Source organism: Cryptomeria japonica, chromosome 6 (genome assembly GCF_030272615.1).
Source record: "Cryptomeria japonica chromosome 6, Sugi_1.0, whole genome shotgun sequence".
In the NCBI taxonomy this organism is placed as follows: Eukaryota; Viridiplantae; Streptophyta; class Pinopsida; order Cupressales; family Cupressaceae; genus Cryptomeria; species Cryptomeria japonica.
Window position 1 is genome coordinate 254653012 of NC_081410.1, and position 20383 is coordinate 254673394.

The following is a 20383-nucleotide window of genomic DNA, read 5'->3' on the forward strand; positions in this document are numbered from 1 at the left end:
AATGTGATAGGATTTTGTCAAGAATTTGTTCAAGTCATTTCCATTGGAGATGGCTCTTTTAGAATTTGTCAAGCACGCATTATTAAAAATTATCCACATCTCTCTGCAAGAATATCATTTAGGGAAAGATGATCTGCAAAATTAACGAGTTCCAGGAACCCTGGCTGGTTAATCTAAGATGTCTTAACTGTGAGATCGAAATGGAATCTCCTTATCAAAAAAATCTTTCACCATGAGAATGGTTGTTTTAAAAGGTGAGATCTTAATTAAGGGGGATCTTTTAGTTACATAACCCAACAATATGATGCACAACATTTAGCTAAGCATGTGGTTTGCACAATTTTCTTTTAAGCCTTGTACAAACTTCATCACTTTTAAGACTTTTACAGACTTCATCAAGAAGTTTCTTAAAATCTGACATCGGAGCATGGCTTTTGCACAAGTTCCTCATTTAGAATGTATGGGTTCTACTTGGACATTTCCTCAAAATTGTATTGTAGATCACACACATATACAACCTAGAAGTTTGAGTATCTCTATGCTGTTGAAATGCCTTTTGATTTCAAAAACAAGAAGTTTTTCTTCTTTTTCTAATTTTTTTTCCCAATTTTTTCCTATTTAAATTCTCCAATATTTTGAAAAAATCTTATACTTTTGGTTTGCGATTTTTTCCCTAAAAGTTACTGCTATTGTGTAAACAACCTGCCTAATTGTCAATCTCTTCAACATTTCACAGAAATTTTATCTAAAGCATCAGCCCTATTTATCTAGCTAGTCTAATATTTGTCCATCTTCATAGAACAATCTGAATTTTCCGTTAATACCTTGAAATGCTCCTAACTTCAAAGACTCCATTAGCAAAAACCAATAGGAAACAAAGACCATAGAAAGGAAAAATGAAAAGAGACATGCCAATAATGACGACAGGTTAAAAGATTAAATAATAAATACCTTAGCCTCAAAAAGTTGTAGTCGGCGAACAATTTGTTCATAGAACGGAGCTTCTTGATCTAATGATGTAAAAGATGGGCTGAAACTTTTCATTTTCAAATTTTCTAGTTGACTTTCTGGATCACTTGCATTTCCCCATGATTCCACCCGTACAAAATCTACTTTTCCCTTTGCAGCAACTTCTGGATCAATGTTAAGTTTTCCCTGCAAATGAAACACAAATAATCAAATTGGTGATCATGCTGTCATGAGAAATCAAGCATTTATCCATGGAAACTACAAGCAAATCCACATAAATCTGTGAGATAAAAACAAAATATGGCCCCATAATGTATAAGTTCATATAAGTTTTCTTGACTTCCAATAAGAATGCAAAGACAAAAGTGTACATACTTGAAAAACACCAATCTATTTGTTTCCTAGTCATCACACAAATTGTTTCTTCCTAGTTGTAGTATTTCATTCACCTTTACGTTAGAAAACTTTTTGTATGTAAAAACTAAAACTATTTCTTCATTAAAAAAAATTACTCCAGAACCAATCATATTCATCTTTAGATCTAGAGGACCGGCAGACCCAGGTTGCAGTCTCAAACGTGATAACACCATACATACAGAATGGCTGTAAAGTTCCCCCATCAAGGTTATGGAACTGAAATACCAGGATCCACAGCACACCTATCACTAAGTTTATGATTGTAAGGAACTAATCATTCATAAACTCTGACAATGGTTCTGGGCAGCGTATCTTTCAAACAAAATTCCTTATTTTTACATTGACCTACAGCTCCTCTCAAACTTAATAACACCATACATCCAGATGGGCTGTAAAATGCCCCCATCAAGGCTACAGAAATGAAATACCAGGATCCACAGCAAACCTGTCACTAAAGTTATATTCATAACAAACTAATTATTGATAAACTCTGTCAATGGTATTGAGTATATTCCTATCTTTCAAAACAAAATTTCTTGTTTCACTTTCTACATTGGTATGCAGGTCCATTAGGATGTCTCAAAGTCTCCCCACAATATAAAGCTATGAAAAACAAAGGGAATTCGTATAATTTCCCTACCAACCATTAATCTGGCATCAGCACAACCACCACCAGGGCTCACACCATTGTTGTGACCCATCTACATTATCATCCTCCATGTCGGGCAGTTCACATTACTCAACGTCAAGGTAATGTCCCCCTCAGCAGATTGCTTGCCATGTAATTTCATTTCCTTATCCTTTTCTAGCTTCTTGTCACAATGAACTTTCTGGCAACCGTCCCAGGCTTTCATATGGTGATCCCCTTCTCTACATTGTCTCTCACCAGAAGATGACCCCTCAACCATGGTGTTCCAAAAAGCAGACCCAGATTTCAGAATTACAACAGGATTTCAATAGAAGGAATGTCATCAACTTAAGAATTTTTATAGAAAAGATATTAGATATTAACTACAAAAAAGGGGTAGCCCAAGAGTAAAGAATTTTAATAATTTTAGTGAGCTCTTCATATGAGTAAGAGGTCAGATGGAAAAGCTATCAAAGCTCCCACATTGAAGAGCCCTGATTGAACGATGGGAATTACAATGATTAACCATATTTTGGACAGGAACTTTCACATCTCCCAAATTAATCTGCCTTGGACTTCAAAAGTCGTGGGGCTCTTTCTTACCAATATCTTAGATGGTGAAATAAGATTACAATGATTAGCTATATTTTGAAGAGGAAGCCTGTAAAGGTTGATGACAAACCTTGGGGTTCCAGCCCACTCATGTCTAGGACTTACCACATAGTTTTGGCTAATCTTTTTGGCTCCCATCTACAATAAAATCTCCCATAATAATCTTAGGATTATAATACCCTTTAATCCTTCTCATCAACTTAATTGTGTCTTACATATTGCAATTCATCAATCACAAGCTCCTCTAAACAGAATTCAAACTTAATAATTCTTTAATGCCATGGTCACATCGGTGATAACTTTAAGGTTTGAGGCTTTTATTGCCAAGTGGACTTCCACCTTATTATGCTCACAAGAAATATGGAAAACCTTTAGATGAGTGAACTTAAACATAGCTCCCCAAGTTCTCTAGCCAAATTCCTTAGTCTTCAATTATCCAAAAGTATGCCACCTTCCTTTAATAGATGTGCCTCAGATTTGGGAATCTGTCAAATCCAGATTGAGTCACTCTTAAGAGCATTTACTCTATGAAAGATGCCGACTAGAAGATGGCTCAATTCTGATTTGTTTTGTTTCAATATCAATGTTAAGGAATTAGATCAGAGATAGAGAATACAATAGTCTGGTGATATGTAGTGAGGACAGACTTTAATAAGATCACTGCAATGAATATGTTTTACCTCCGATGTGTATATATATATAATTCTATCTATTAAACTTCTGTGATAATATCGACAGCTTGCTGGTTCGTGAAAACTGCCATTGTTATTGGTTTTCGTTCACAGCAAGTGTCGATGCCTATAAATAAAAGGATGGAGAGTCATGTCCACGTAGGGGCATGACTTCTAAGTGGCTTAGGCCACGTAGAGTTATGACCCTTCGTCCAATGTTCACCGCTATTAACAATAACGATGATGCTCGACTTACTAACTATTTTGACTCCGATAAGTATCAGAACTATTCTGCTTTAGTAATTCTTAAACATGTCAATTAATATATATAAAATAATGAATGTATATATATATAATTATCTGATATCCAGCACTCTGGGACAACAACTACTTGAAGTCTTATCAGATTACAACCTTGATTCTAGTGACAATTGTAACATTGTCATTATCACAGGTGAAATAATTTCAGTATCATGATATCCAGTACATTCCGGGACAGCAAATTAATGTAGTCAATCATGATATGATTGTTATCATAATTTCCGACATATTTTGGAACAATCATTTAATGATAACAATTCAATAACTCATCATAACAAATTTAGTATCAAGATTTCTGGCACATTCCGGGACAGCAACTTAATGTAGTCAATCTTGATAACAGATCAGGCTATTGTGAAAGTCGTCACCTTACAATAGCGATCTTACACTTACATCACATGAAAGATCGTCACCTTCCATGACATAACACATACATGCAATTTTGCATTCAAGATATTCATGAATATATCAATTACATATGATTAAGATTAATATCAGAAATTTCCATTATAATTTAGTCATACCAAGTTTACCTCTAAAGTACTCCACTTTCAACTTTGCAAGAGGTTTGGTGAATATGTCGACACTTTGCTCTTCAGTGCTGATGTAGGTCAATTTGATGACATCTCTATCTACCATATCTCTTATGTAATGGTATGGGATTTCTATATGCTTAGATCGATTATGAAAAACTGGATTTACAGAAAGTTTGATGCAGCTTTGATTATCACAGTGAATCACAGTGGGGTTTAGGGGCTTCCCAAATAGTCAAACTAGTAATTTCCTTAACCATACTACCTCACGTGCTCCCATGGAGGCAGCCATATATTCGACTTCAATGGAACTCTGAGCAACTATTGACTGTTTTCTGCTAAACCAAGATATCATAGCTGATCCAAGACTAAAGCAACACCCCGTTGTACTTTTACGATCAATGGAACTTCCTGCCCAGTCGGAATCAGAATACCCTTGGAGTTGTATCTCAACATTTTTATACTTCAGGCCAAGTCCAATAGTGCCACGCAAGTATCTCAGAATATGCTTAGCAGCCATTAGGTGAATCTTATTAGGTTCGCACATGAAATGACTTAACACATTGGTAGCGTAACAAATATCAGGGCGAGTGTTTACCAAGTACATAAGAGATCCAATAATTTGTCTATATTATGTAGGATTTGTAGGTTCTGAATCTACTACTTCACTTTTGAGCTTATGAAGATTTGTTTCCATTGGAATGGATAGAGGCTTACAATCTATCATACCAAATCTGGTCAAGATATCAGTGGTGTATTTTCCTTGATTTAGGAAAATGTAATTCTCTTTTTGCCATACTCCTAGGCTCATAAAATAGTGCAGTGGATCTAGATCCTTCATATCGAATTCAGCCACAAGATCTTGTTTGCATTTTGCAATGAGGTGATCTTCTCCTGTTATCAACAACTCATCAACATAGAGAACAAGTATTAACATGTCACCATCCAATATTTTGAAGTATATGTTAGAGTCTGCTTCATTTTTGGAATATCCTAGTTTGGAGAGATAACTATCTATCCTTCCGTACCATGCCCTGGGAGCTTGCTTAAGGCCGTAGAGAGCTTTTCTTAGTCTACACACAGAGAGATTTATATCATGTGTAGCAAAGCCTTCAAGTTGTTCTATATATACTTCTTCCTCAATAACACCATTCAAAAATGTGGTCTTCACGTCCATTTGGCGTATCTTCCACCCTTTGGAAGCTGCAATGGCAATGATGGTTCTTACAGAAGTATATCGGGCAACTGGAGCAAATGTCTCTTCGTAATCAATTCCAGCCTTTTGAGAGAACCCCCTGGCAACAAATCTGGCTTTGTGTTTTTCAATACTACCATCTAGTGCATATTTGATTTTGAATAACACTTTGATGAGACAACTGATTTGCCTTTTAGTCTAGGTACAATGTCCCAGACATCATTTTTTAAGATAGATTGGTATTCCTCAATCATTGCATCTTTCCAAGCTTGACATGTTAAAGCCTCTTCAACATTTGATGGTGCAGATTTTGTAAATTCGGTCATGAGTGCAACATAACATGATTGACTTCTTGTTTTCTTATTCTCCTTGAAGATTTCATCGGGTTCCACATTATTTTCTTCAATCATCTTCTTGCCCATAGTGGTCTTTTCTTGTTGTTAGGATTTTCAGCATTCTCGAACTTAGGTGATTGAAGTTCATGATTTTCTATGCTATTCTCCCTCTGATTTTCAATTGTAGGATTTTCATCTAATTCTACGGTTAGGTCATCTTTTGCACTTAGAGATAGTTTATACGCAGCATCTTCTTCAAATTTGACATCTCTACTGATTTCAATAGATCTGCGTCCTGGAATATAGACTTTGTATCCTTTAGTGGTTTCACTGTAGCCAATAAATATGCCTTTCTTCCCAAAGGGTTCTAGTTTGGTTCTCTTTTCTTTAGGAACGTGAATATACACGTGACAACCAAAGATTCTTAGATGGCTTAAATCTGGTTGATTTCCTATAAAGGCTTCTTTGGGTGTTACATTCTCTAGGATTGAATGAGGGCATCTGTTTTGAATGTACACAGCTGTATTTGAGGCTTCAGCCCAAAATGAGATATGTAGATTTTGATAATGCATCATGGCTTTAGCAGCTTCGATGATGGTTCTGTTTTTTCTTTCTGCAACTCCATTTTGTTGAGGATTATAAGGTACAGTACACTCCCTCTTAATCCCAACAAGAATGCAAAATTCTTTAAAATTTTCAGAGATATATTCACCCCCATTATCTGATCTTAGAGTCTTTATTTTCTTCCCAGTTTGATTTTCCACTAGGGCCTTAAATTCTTTAAATTTCAATAACACTTCATTTGATTCTTTGAGTTTTATGAAATAGATCCAAGTTTTCCTAGAGTAATCATCAACAAATATCACATAATACAAGAATCCCCCTAGTGATGGTAATGACATTGGACCACACAAATCAATGTGGACAAGTTCTAGTACAACTTTTGACTTGTGTTCACTTGAGGGAAAGGACCCTTTTGAGTTCTTCCCTAGAGCACATCCTTTACAAGTTCCAACATGATCAGATTTTAGATTGGGTAATCCTGTGGTAATTTTTCCTATAGAAGGTAGGGCACTAAATCGAAGATGTCCTAATCTTCTATGCCAAATTTCATTAGAGTTTGATACTTCATGATTTAGTGCTTGTTTTTGAGTATTACATAATTTGTATAAACTACCATCTCTAGATCCTATAGGAATAGCATTCTTTATGTTAGAGTTTTTAGGCCAGAGTAGAACTTTATCTTCATGGATGGTGACACGATATCCTTGATCACCTAGTCTTGAAATAGAGACCAAATTCCTTTTGATACCTGGTACAAAGAGAACATCTTTCAATTGTAATGTAACTCCTGTTCTTAATTGAATTGAGCGAGTCCCAATTCCTTTCACTGGATAGGTAGAATTGTCTTCTATTGTAACTTCTTCAGTTGAGTGGCCTTCAAAGGTTTTGAATTGATCTCTAAATCTGGTTATGTGTCGAGATGCTCCACTGTCGATTATCCACATATGTTTGTTTGAGTTTAGTTCGCTTGATAAGGCTAAGAAAAATAGAGGATTCTCTACTTCCTTGACTTCAGCTATGGTTGCTTGAGCTTTCTTTCTTTCTGGGCAGAACTTGTGAGTGTGTCCAAATTTATCACACTTGTAGCATTGAATCTTGGAGAAGTCTTTACTTTTGTGATTATTTCCTCTATTCCGATTGAACTTCCCGTTGTTGCTTGTGTTAGCATGTAGTGCTTGAATTTCTCCCCCTTTGTTTGGACCCAATCCTCTTGTGATTAGTCGAGATTCTTCTTGAGTACAATCATTCTTGAGTTGATCGAATTTTGGTAGTGTCGGACGAGCACTAATGCCTTGAATAAAGGATTCCCAACTGGATGGGATTCCCAACTGGATGGTAATCCCTTAAGTGCTATTAGAGATAGCTCCATATCATCTATATTGTTCCCAATAGTTGACAATTGGTCTTTTAATTCTGAAATCCTCATGAAATAGGATGTGATTGTTTCTCCTTTGTTCATGTAGATATGCATTAATTGCTGTTTTAAAGTGAGCAATTTGCTTGCATTATTTATTTCATATGAGTTTTGAATGGTCTTGAACATATCATAAGCTGTAGTTAGTTTTGAGATGGTTGGGAGAATGTGATCTTTAACAGCATCAATTATTATTTTCTTAGCCTTGTTGTTGTGTCTTTTCCAGGTTGTTTTCTCTGGCTCATCTTCGAGCATCTTAGTATCTTCTTCTATGTATAGTTCGAGTTCTTGAAGAATTGCTATAATTCGAATTCTCCATGAGACGAAGTTGGATGCGCCTTCGAGTCTATCCTCCACTCTAACACTGTTCACCATGATTGTCTTTCCTTTGATTCTGAGTGCAAGTCTGAAAATTTAGAAAAGAGGTCTCGCTATTTTATTATTTCTCTACCAACTTGGCTATGCTACCATGTGAAGGAATTAGATTAGAGATAGAGAATACAATAGTCTGGTAATATGTAGTGAGGACAGACTTTAATAAGATCACTGCAATGAATATGTTTTACCTCCGATGTGTATATATATATAATTCTATCTATTAAACTTCTGTGATAATATCGACAGCTTGCTGGTTCGTGAAAACTGCCACTGTTATTGGTTTTCGTTCACAGCAAGTGTCAATGCCTATAAATAAAAGGATGGAGAGTCATGTCCACGTAGGGGCATGACTTCTACGTGGCTTATGCCATGTAGAGTCATGACCCTATGGGGACATGACCCTTCGTCCAATGTTCACCGCTATTAACAATTACGATGATGCTCGACTTACTAACTATTTCGACTTCAATAAGTATCAGAATTATTCTGCTTTAGTAATTCTTAAACATGTCAATTAATATATATAAAATAATGAGTGTGTGTGTATATATATATATATATATATATATATATGTATGTATGTATGTATGTATGTATGTATGTATGTATGTATTACTTGCTTCGATCCGAATGAACCTATATCCTTAACAATCAATCTTTGACCAGCGTATTGTAGCTTGGAGTTTTTTGAAGAAGTTGAGTTTAATGTGTTTTTGGGGGTTTTTAGATGATAGAATGAATAATGCAATTTGGAAATGCAAGTAAGAACAAATGACAACTACTGAAACTAAATTTCAGAATATCTGATTTATTATCAACAATTAACAAATGCAAAGAATTAATGAATTTCAACACTAAATTGCCAAATTTGGCCTACCAAGGGTCCAACACCTTGCCTGGGGGCTCCTTTATTGACTTTATTGAAAGAAAATGCTGCTACAGGAGCTTCCAAAGTGCACCAATGGCTCCAATAGATTTTATTCTTCTAAACACTAATTATCAAAAACAATTGAATAGATGTATAGCAATTCTGAAGCTTATTCTGAAATCTTGCCAAGAGAGATCACCAAGTTTTCCCCTCTTTTCCCCTCTAATTTGCTGATATCATTCAAATGTGCCCTGAATTCACAGAAGAGATCATTGATCTGCCCTAGTGACCTCCCAACAATGATTTTCCAACCAATAGCTGCTGCTAAATCCCCTTTATTAATTTATTTGCATCCCACAGGCTGATTGGGATGGTACGGCTGACCTAGGAGAGGCACGGCTGGCATGAATAAACAATAACTTGCTGAAAGTGTCAACCTAAGTGCTCAGATCTGATTATCCTTGCTAACCTTGCAATCTGATACAAGAATCCACACGATTCGACCCTTGAATGGCCTGAAAATTGATCTTTCCTGAGTGCTGAAGAAGGAATGATGGTTGGGGTATCGTCCAACCTGCCTGAATCAAGGGTTTTCGCCCTCAATTTGGGCCTCCACACTGCTGTGCCTGCTATGGCAGAATATTGCAGAGAAGAATGAATAATAATTTCCAAAAAACATCCCTCCAAATGACTTTCCAATCAACTTTTATGCATCCAACCCTAATTTGAACCCCTCAAAGCATCATTTGAAGATTACAATGGAATATTTTTTCCCTCCAAGAGTTCGATGGGTATGAGGGTCAGCTCTTCATTAAGTTTGGCCACCTTTTAAAATAGCTTTTCACCTAGGAAGATGTGCCAAGGGGTAAAATATAAAGTCTTTTAAAAGATCTTTTAACTTAACTTTTTTTCTATTTTTAGAAAAAGTGAGTTTTATAACTCTATATTATAAAGTTACATTATTAAGTCCAACAAAGCAAGAAAATGACTAAATATGGGTCCCCTTTGGCTAACCAATCATCTCCAAACACTAAACTTCACCTATGGAGATGGATGACAAGTGAATCTATGCATCTGAATAGCAACTAGAGAAGTGGGGACATTACACTCTAGCCAACCAAATACTCTAACAGATCCCCATTGTCTCTGCCACAGTATTATAGTGTATCCTCAATTAAACCAATACTAATTTGTGAGAGTGGATGTTTTCTTCTTTATATAAGGAGTAACAGAACCTACTTTTCAACTTTTTGTTCAAGGTATTCATGATAATACCTAAGTAAACCCCACCAAATAAGTACATATAAAATGAAATCTGTTCGATCCTATCATAATCCTTATCAAAGTTGATCTCCAGAAACAAAACCAAAAAGTTGAAATCCCAGGTCTATTCAATAGTTTTTGATGCTGATATTCTGAATCTATCCTTCTTGAAATTGGTTTGGCATGTGCTAGATATTCTCAATACCACTCTCTCCAATCACCTAGCTAGGACCATACTTCACAAACACAGACTCGGCATACACCAAATTTAAACTCAACAAAACTCAAGAACTTAAAAAAATACTTAATTCTTTTTAAAACATAAATTTTATGCAAAATAGGTAGGGTCTCAATCAAATGAAGTCTGCAAGAGTCTATTAAATGTATTTACAGCCAAGAGTCTATGAAACCAGCACATATCATCTGCGAGTAGTCATGATGTATGTTAAACAGCCAAGATTTACATTAAACAGTTGTGATTTACAGTAGTGAGGGCATCACATAAACACCAGGAAGTCTGCCAAAATAAAAGACAAAACATGAAAGGCATTTACAATCACATGCAGATATATTTGCACACATGGGCATGTACATGCAAAGCATTTTCAATGTTTTATGCACATGTTTTAGCATTTTGGGCAAATCATGAGTTGACCTTGAAAAGACTTGGCTAACAAAAACTGGTGTGAGTACTCAACAAGTTTGCAAACTATGCTAGGACCATAGCAAAAACCTTCTATGCCACAATGAAAAAGGTAACAAACCTCAAGCATCCAACCATATTTGACTCCAAAGCCTTACCAATTATTTTAATGGTCCCTACTTTACTTTCATCTCCAAGAGTTTTGGAAGTAATAGCTTCCTCATATATGCTAAAAAGGTTTGATCCAATTATATCCAAATGCACTTGTAGAACTCGTTAGAAGCACACGTTCACATAGCCCAAACAGCTAGTGTGATTATTAAAATGTCGAAGAAGTATCCAATGTGCTTGCTACTAACTTAGACAAGGTGGCAGGAACCATCAACCAACAAAAGTCTCTGGCAAAAGTTCTCTTGATATAATTGTAAGAGTTAGAGAAGATATCTAAAAATAGCTAATGAAGCTTCTCTAATTTTAATGTCCTCTATATAATACTGTAACTAAAGCATAAGAAACAATTTTCTAGTCTTCATGGAGTTCTCTATATTATACTGTAACTAAAGCATAAGAAACAAGAACATGTATACCTGCTCTAAATGTAAGACCCACAGGTGCCTTTCTTGTCAACATGTAGTTTTATAGTTGAGATTATACAAATATTATATGACATTTTGTATTGCAACTTAGTTACTCAATTTGTATATTTGGGGATATGTGTGTAATTATTTTTAGAATAAACTTGTACAGCTCTTCTAGCTTCTCTATTTTCATTACATTCATGTGATGTGATTGATTGATTGCAATGTTTTGAATTCAGTGATTTGCTTATATGCATGAAGTTATGCATCTTGTATTGATCTTATTATGCTTAAATCAAAAGATTAGTGTTGAGATGTATATGATGTGATTGCAAGATGGATGTGCCTTGTTTTCTTTACATTTGTGTTGGTTGCTACATCCTTTGCTTCTACTATTTATATTGTGCAGGTACACCTGATGTATTAATTGAGTTTCCAGGTACAGAATTCAGACCAACATTGGTTAATTTACAGACAAACATATGGTTTGTTTGGTGTTTTGAACCTGTCTTGCTTTGTGTGGGATGGTAACACATTAAATGTTTAAACCTATCAAACCCTATCCAAATTGCATGCAATTCAAGATACCCATTTGTGTAAGACTAATAATGTGTTTATGTTCCTAGCATGCTTTTATTATTTTTTCATGTCCATATTGTTTGCTATGTGTAAAAATGATTAAATAGCATAATGAAATAGTTTAATTATAATTGAAATGGTAACAGGCATTTTCAAGAATGTTATTTTTATTGCCAAAATAAAGCAGGTTTCCTATATATATGCCTTGGGGGGAATTGTGACTTGTTATAAAGCCAAAATGACTTGATATAGTGGACTAAAAGTCATTTTAGATTATTTTTTGTTGAAAGATGTTATCCCTAAGTTTTATTGTGGTAATGTGAAAGGGAAAGGGATATTTGTTTTGGGTTTTTACCTTATATAAGGAACTCTTTTGGAAAGATCATCTTTTACCTTCTACCTTGTACTATTTTGGAAAAGAGAGAGCAAAAAGTCTTACATTCAAACCCTGGGTTGCATTTGGAGAAACTGAAAGGATTGGAGCTTGGAGGTTTTGTGATTTCCGAATTGAAGCTTGCTTGATTTTGCATCTCCACTTTGGATAGCTCATTCTTAAGTTATTTTGCTCTTTACTGCAAGCTGAAGATTGAAAATAAAAGATTTTGATTGTGCATCTTTGCTTGATAAAATGGAGGTAATGTTATTTAGATTTTGGGGACAAAATGGGAAGGTTGTTGCATTCTTGTGGTGTGGCAACAAGATAATGTAATCTTTTGATTTGTGCTCAATGTGGGGAAATTATGCATTTAGCATTAATTGTTCGATTGGGTGTAAGTCGCTTGTTGTAAATTTGTGTTGATGGGTATGAACAATGGGTGGCATTGGAATTTCAATTGGAAGCATTTCAATTTGTGAAGAAAAACATTAAATGCTCCCAAACCCTTGAATATTTATTGCAAATTTTATGTAGCTTCAAAAGTGTAATCCTTGTGTATTTAGATCAAGAGGGTATCTTTGAATTTTTGAACTGTTGAATTGATTTTGAGTGAAAACTTAAGGTTCTTTGATTGAAAAAACTGGCTTTTGCATGATTTTTGAGAAAACCAGAAAAAAAAAATTATGCCTTCTTTTAAATGTTTTATTTTGTGGCTTAATGAATGATCAAAGGATGGTGAAACGGCATAGGCAGAAGTTGGGTGTGTAAAATGTCAGTCTAATTTTTCCTTATATTTTGATAAATGTTTGATGGAATGCCAGTTGTCTAGTGTTGTGATATCTCAACTATATTTTATTTTTGTTCCTTCTGTGCTCTCAACTATATTTTATATTTGTTCCTTGTGCGCTCATTTCATCAAATGTTTGACAAAATGCTCACTACATAGAAATATTAAATTGAGTTGATGCTTAACCAAACATCAAAATTAAATCACCATTGATAGGCCTTTGGCACAACATAATTGAATATTCAAAATTATGACTGCATAATGCATATATGGATTAGATAATAATTATCTAACCTTTGATTCAATGCAGCTATAGATTACATTTGACATTTCAAATGTCCTTTATTTAAACTACTGCGCTAACTTATTGAGCTGCTAACCTCCCTCTTAACATCCAAACACCACCTCAAAGAGCAACAAACCACTTTTCTCCCTTTTTCAAGTACCAAATGGGGTCACAGCTAATTTGTTCCCATGAGTTCTTCTCAAACCCACATATTACTTCACAAAATTTCCATGTCCTTTTTCTAGAGCATTACAACAGTCTAAAAAGGTGCGACTGTGTACAAGGAGCTGCAATTGGGTGTGAAGGATCCCACAACCTCCTTTTACCTCAGCAAATGACCTAATTTGCCCCACAATTTCCTTCCTCTCTGCTACCAGCTAAAAACCAATCTAAGTACTTCCAAATTGCTAATTGTTACCTTCTTATTTAAGGTGTCCAGCTAATAGGATAGATGGTATGGCTAATACCATTTATTTATACCAGCAAATAAAATAATAATCTCTAAATTATTTTAAAAATAATGGGCAGTAATGGGTTAATCCATTGGGCGTAAAGGATAACAAAACAGAATGGACCAGATTAAAAGAGAGGTAGATTAAAGTTAATTTTGATGGCACCTCGAAAGGTAATCCAGACCATCAGGGGCAGGGGCAGTGGCTCGTGATTGGAAGGGTAATATAATGACACAAGGAGCTCAAAGGTTAAAAAACAGAATGAATAATGAGGCAGAGGCTCAAGCAGCCTATTTAGCAGTGAATCTAGCTAGTAAGCTTTCTATTTTGAATCTCCATCATGAGGGAGATTCGCAAATTATTATAAATGCTATTATAAACGGGCAATCTCAGGTATGGAGAATTAATAAATGGATTAAATTAATAAAATGCAAATTTGAAAAATTCAAATCTTTTGAAATTACCCACACATTACGTGGTGGCAATGACGTGGCTGACATTATATTCAAATGGGTGGTGACATTGAAGACTGCTCATGATGAGTTGGTATGGGAGGATTTTAAAGAAGAGTTGATGGAAGAATTATGATTATAGCTTGCAACCACCAGCTCTATTCCGACCGGGCCATTTATGAATGTGGTATTCTCGCGAGGTTGAAGCATGCCAAGACATAATATAGTGGTGGCAGATAGCTTGTCACCGCCACTTCTTGTTCTCAATTTGCAGAGGGCAGTGTGCAGAGAGCTGGTAGACGATAGTATGGAGGCCAGATTTAGCCTCAGATCGATTTCATTTATGGAGGAGATTTTTGAGCTTAGCATGAAGAATGTTTTTAAGTTTGATGATCCCATGTTCTACCAGATTATGAGAGCAGAGTATAAAAACCGCTCCAATGTAGACATTTCGTCTATGGTGCTTGCATGGTGTTTGGAGTTGGGCATGAAGGAGGAAGCTTGGTGGATAAAGGAGTCAAGTGTAAAGAGTGAGTGGTGTTTGGGTCTTGGTGCTTTTATTTCAATGGCAAAGCCGAGTGAGGGATTTAATGCCAGGGGAGGAGAATGGGTTCAGGTTGCAGGGTATACTCCTCCACTTCATCCTTTCATGTTGTGGAACACAACAGAGAACCAAGGATGAGCAACGAGAGGAAGCATCAATAGGTATTCGTTTCATAAAAGAATACATTCAGGAGTGTGAGGAGGAGAAGTGTGCAAAGAAGGAAGCTGGTCTCAAACCGAAAAGCAAGCAGCTTAAGTTTGCTCAGGAGGACATCTAGGTTTTGAATCCAGATAAGGAAAAAAATGTTTAGATGGATAGTTTTTTATGGGCTGTAATTTTGTTTAAAATGCCGAACTCTGTTATGTTAATATATGGATATAAATAGGTATTATACAAAATTGATGTTAGGATTATAAATGAGGATGATAATTCTGTATTCAACTATAATTTTTGTCTATAAGGTATATGGGTAGATGGCTACAATGATATGAAGATGGACATGATATTCTAGAATATGTAAAAATTTTATTTTAATACAATGCTATATCAACTTTACCGATCAAAAAAATATTTATATATTTGTGTTTTCAAATCTCCACACAAATTTCTAGATCAGCACAAATTTGTGACCCCTGTATGAAACCTACAATGAGAACTAAAAGGTATTCATCTTCCTAATCCTGAATAAACTAGAGAAATTTCGTCCTCAAGGTCAAAGTTATACACTAAAACTCAATGCTCTCCAAAATGAGGGTTTCCGAAAATTGATAATGATTAGAATAAAATTCTTTTCTCCATCAATTGCTTTTTAATCCTTTTCCATCCAAACCTAAAAAATAATTCAAATTATTTAATTAAATACTCATATTTTTCCCAAACTTACAATTATTAATATTTCTTTTAATTGAGTATTCATCTTTTTCGAGCATGTAACCTATGTTAAATTTTGGCCCCAATTAATAATTAATAAATTAAGCATCATTTGTCCAAAGTTATAACTTGAAGTACCTTTTAGACAATTTAATGAATTATTATTATATTATTCCCCTGTTGAATCCCCTCTTTAGCCTACAGGAAATAAAAATAAGTTTCAAGTCCTCTGACTTGATTTAATTCGACTAAGTATGAGTTGGAAAAAAATTACAACAGTCACAAATCACCTAAAATCTCTCCCAAATCAGAACTATGATTACTGAAATATTTTTTCCCTTCAGTTGAAAGTTGAAACCTTCTACCAACATTGGTTAGAGATGAAGCCTCTGTAAAATGTGCAAACTTGCAGTTATTCATGACTGATGACAGCAGCTCGTGATCTAAGATTAGCAAGACCAGCAATATGACAATGATATAGCAGTGGCAATATTGAAATTTGCAAAAATTAAAAATGTGAGCAATGTAAATGCTGAAAACATTCCAGACAGCAGCTATAAAGCCTCTCCCAAATCATAGGTATGATTACTAAAATATTTGTTCCCTTCAGTTGAAACCTTCTACCAACATTGGTTAGCAATAAAGCCTCTATAAAATGTGCAAACTTGCAGCTATTCATGACTGCTGACAGCAGCTCATGATCTAAGATTAGCAAGACCAGCAATATGACAATGATATAGCAGTTGCTATATTGAAACTTGCAAAAACTAAAAATGTGAGCAATGTAAATGCTAAAAACATTCCTATAAAGACTGAAAATTCTTTGCTTGTAGTCACAATTGGAAACACACTCTTCCCATGACTGAAAACACTTGCACATCCACTTGTATGAATGTAACTGAAATAATATGGTGGCTGATAATGGCAATAACAACAACCTTTACGGTGACACTTTAGTTTACAGCCGTCCTGGTACATCCCCTACTTCCTTGGGTAGTAGGAGATCATAAACAATTGCTCTCCTCCTTCCTTGGGGGTGAATCTATGCAAAACCTCCCAAGTTTGGTGCTACCTCACCATGCTTTGCTATACGACTCTGATTTTTATGTAAACTTCTCCCTGAGGTCTCCATCTGATACTCATAACTGCCTTAATAAGATAGTTGCCTTGACACAAAACTCCCTTCATCTTGAATCCCTTCTTAATAATGACTTCCAAAATAAATGTAACCAATGTACATCAACAACTATACTCACATTTTCTATTTTATTTTTATAATGATCACCTTGGTCTTCACAAGTCCTTTCCATGTCGCCCCAAGCAATTCCATGGCTGTAGAATTGCATTCTCTTACAAAATCATAGTTGTAGTGGCTGGAAACCATCTTATATCAGCTGTAGACATCTCACCATTGACAATAGGTGGGAAATGCATCCTCCTGGTGACTAAAAATTTCTTTATGACTACCAATAGAATGTGTGGGAAGTTGGAAATGTGTATAACAGCAGTTCTAGAATGGGAAACAACACTCAGAATGATCCATGGTTCATAGTTCTTGCCACCAAAATTCCAATCAGCCATTATAAGTTGATGATTCTTACCCAAAAGATCCTGTCTTGCCAATATCTCATTGGGTGGCAATCTTCAGTGTGCCACAATGAGCATATTTAAAAAAGACCAAACATTATCATAACGAAGTATCTTACCTTGGAATGGATCCTTGATGATCTCCATCCATTGAGTGGCTTCAGTTCCTTCAACACTCACCTCTCTTCTTTTCACTTCAGCCATGCTTAGCACTCCATCCAATATGCCATGAATTATCACCTCCTCCTCATCCATCTTGAATTTCAATTCTATAATGTACTTAACAAAGAAGTTTGACTACTGCATGCCAACAATCATGCTGCAGATCTAAGCAATTTCAGTCCATTCGGAAGTCTGTTGAAAAATCAGACTTGAACAGCTGCAGATCTAAGCGATTCCAGTCCATTCAGCCCCTTGACAGGGTTACTTTATGGCCTTAGTTGGAGGGGATAAAATGTCCACCCCTGTTCTAATACAAATTTTTGGCACTTCTTCTTCAAGACTAAGCTGGTAATTTGTCAAACAGTTGGCAAGGTTCTGAACATAAGTTCTAGTTTGCAGTCTGTGTTTTCGGATTGCATTTCCCTTCCATGTTCAGTGCATGATTTATTGGTTCAGTGTGTTTTATGACATATGTAGAATGTGCTGAGTTTTGGCAATGATTCCATAACGTATTAACAAATTTTGACATAAATGAACTCAATGCAACATTCAACTGAAAATTATAATATGTGAGCAGAAATCTGTCTTAAACAATCAGGTTCGCAGAGTTATTACAATAAAACTTGCTACAGCATTCACATGGATTGATGAACGTGTTTCTAACCTTGCAAATAGCAATATATTGATCCTTTGGTACTTGTCTAGTCTTACCTTGCAACCACAGGCTAGCACGAGAGTAATATTGAATCTCCTGTTTTCTGACAACAATCATTTAAAAGACTCCAACATACACAGAAATGATCAGCGGCTCGTGGCGAATAGAATGAGCAGAAATACTTGCCTGCAAGTGACCAAATACTAATTAAATCTCCACGCCCAGCAACTCAGGTATTCATAACTTCTAACGCCCTCACCAATAGGTGAAATGACTATAGTAACCCACCAAACATTCTGCCCAGCAATGGGGTTTTAGACACACATAATGCTAAAAATGATTAGCACCCAAATAGAGAGGAAAGATGGTCGACCAGCAATATAAATGCAACTAGGGTACAAACAATCTTCAAGAATTTAATACCTTTTCATCCAACAATACCTCAGATTGGTGGCCAGCACACTAGAAGATTGATACACCAAAACTCACTATAAGGCATCCTCCAAAAACAAGAGAATATACAAAATCTTTAGAAAACTCTGAGATTTGTCTCCAATGAAAACTCAAAAATTTCGTAACCACAAATCTTTTAATGCACTGTGAAATACATGCAAGATATTTCCAACACAGGGTTTTCAAACAAAGAGATAATAAACATCAACATATTGAGAATGAACTCTAAAAAGTCTTTATATAAACTCCAAGCTCAACACCATAATTAGAGTTGTGCAATCTTTTAAATTTAACTTTATCAACTCCTTATCTCTCCCTATGTTGGCACCCACTTCTAAAAAGCACTTTAAAGATTAGTTTAAAACCTTATACCTCCCTAGGCACCGATTTAAAATCACTTAATTAAATTTACATAACATAAGTTAAATATACAATTTAACTTTATGCTTTAACATTATTCAAATAATACCTAAAAACACCATAAGTCAACAAGATATCATTATCAATGTAATCACCGACTATCCCAAAATAGTAACACTACCTAAATGAACTAAAGCTATCAGCAGATAACGGATGCTGATACGAGCTTGTACTATTAATAGCGGTGTTCTCCAAGGACCAACAAGAACAAACCCAAAAAGACCTAGAAAAGTCAGTGCCATGCAACCACTTACTATAAATAGCAATGTTCTCTGGGAACCAAAGAGAACAAACCCAAAAAGATTGGTGCCATGCAAGCAATTACTATAAATAGCAATGTTCTCTGAGGAGCAAAAAGAACAAACTTAGAAATACCAAGAAAGATTGGTGCCATGCAAGCACTTACTATAAATAGCAATGTTCTCCAAGGATCAAACAGAACAATCCCATAAAAACCTAGAAAGATTGGTGCCATGCAAGCACTTGCTATAAATAGCAATTGTTGACGAAACCCATTGAAACTAGGAACTGAGCTCACCAAGAATATAGAAACTCCCTGCGAAATTGAAAACCTCCAGGATACCCTAAAAACTAGACAACACTAGCAAAATAGGGAAGCGTAAAAATGGGGACATTACAAGGAATGACAAGTTTGGCTACTATTGTGACCATTTCACACATCGCCCCATTGAAATGGGGACCCCCCTCTTCTTTGCTCGGTTTTGCCTGTTCTTCTCTCTGCTTTTAGGGTTTTGGGTAAGTGAGTGAGTCGTCTGGACTAGGGCTAAGCCTTAGGGTTTCCTTTTTTGATATTTTCAAGCCGAAGTCCAGTCAAATTTTGAAAGTTTATTGAGCATCCTCGCGTGGATTGCAATTTTGAAATAGGATAAGTCTGTCAGGATGTCAGGTGTGTCTGTCTAGGTCCAGTCGGAATTTTGAAAGCAAAGTCCAAATTTTACCTAAGTATTAATGATGGAATTGTGTAATCTTGTCCGGGTGAATTTGGACCAAATTTTGGATAGTTTGATAATTGACCCCTAGCCTTGGAGATGATCTAATTATGCCTTGTGAAGTGACTGAAAGCCTAAATTCTTGATATTTTGGCCTATGGAGGTAAAATCGCTCCTGTCCCTCTCCTAGGGACCAGGGCGAAATTGGTATTTTATGCATCTTGGTTATTGACTTGTTTCATTTGTCTTGTGCAGGGTCGCCAGGAGATGCAATCGAGCATAAATTGAAGGTTTTGAAGATTTTTTGAGACTCAAAATGGCAAATTTTTTAAGTTTAAGGCCAAATCGCTCCTGTCCCTCAGTCAAGGACCAGGGCGAAATGGTTTACTTGGGGCATTTTTTGGCCTTACTTGATCAAATT

At 35.6% G+C, this 20383-nt stretch overlaps 1 protein-coding gene across 4 annotated transcripts in view; it reads right to left on the reverse strand.

Annotated features, from left to right (window-relative positions):
- LOC131037351 (uncharacterized) overlaps positions 1-20383 on the reverse strand; it is a 241535-nt gene that overhangs the window by 172874 nt on the left and 48278 nt on the right. For all 4 annotated transcript variants that reach the window (XM_057969481.2, XM_057969491.2, XM_057969467.2 and 1 more), the window contains exon 2: positions 952-1155. In XM_057969481.2, coding sequence (XP_057825464.1) covers positions 952-1155 — 204 coding nt within the window. The remainder of the gene's footprint in view (positions 1-951; positions 1156-20383) is intronic.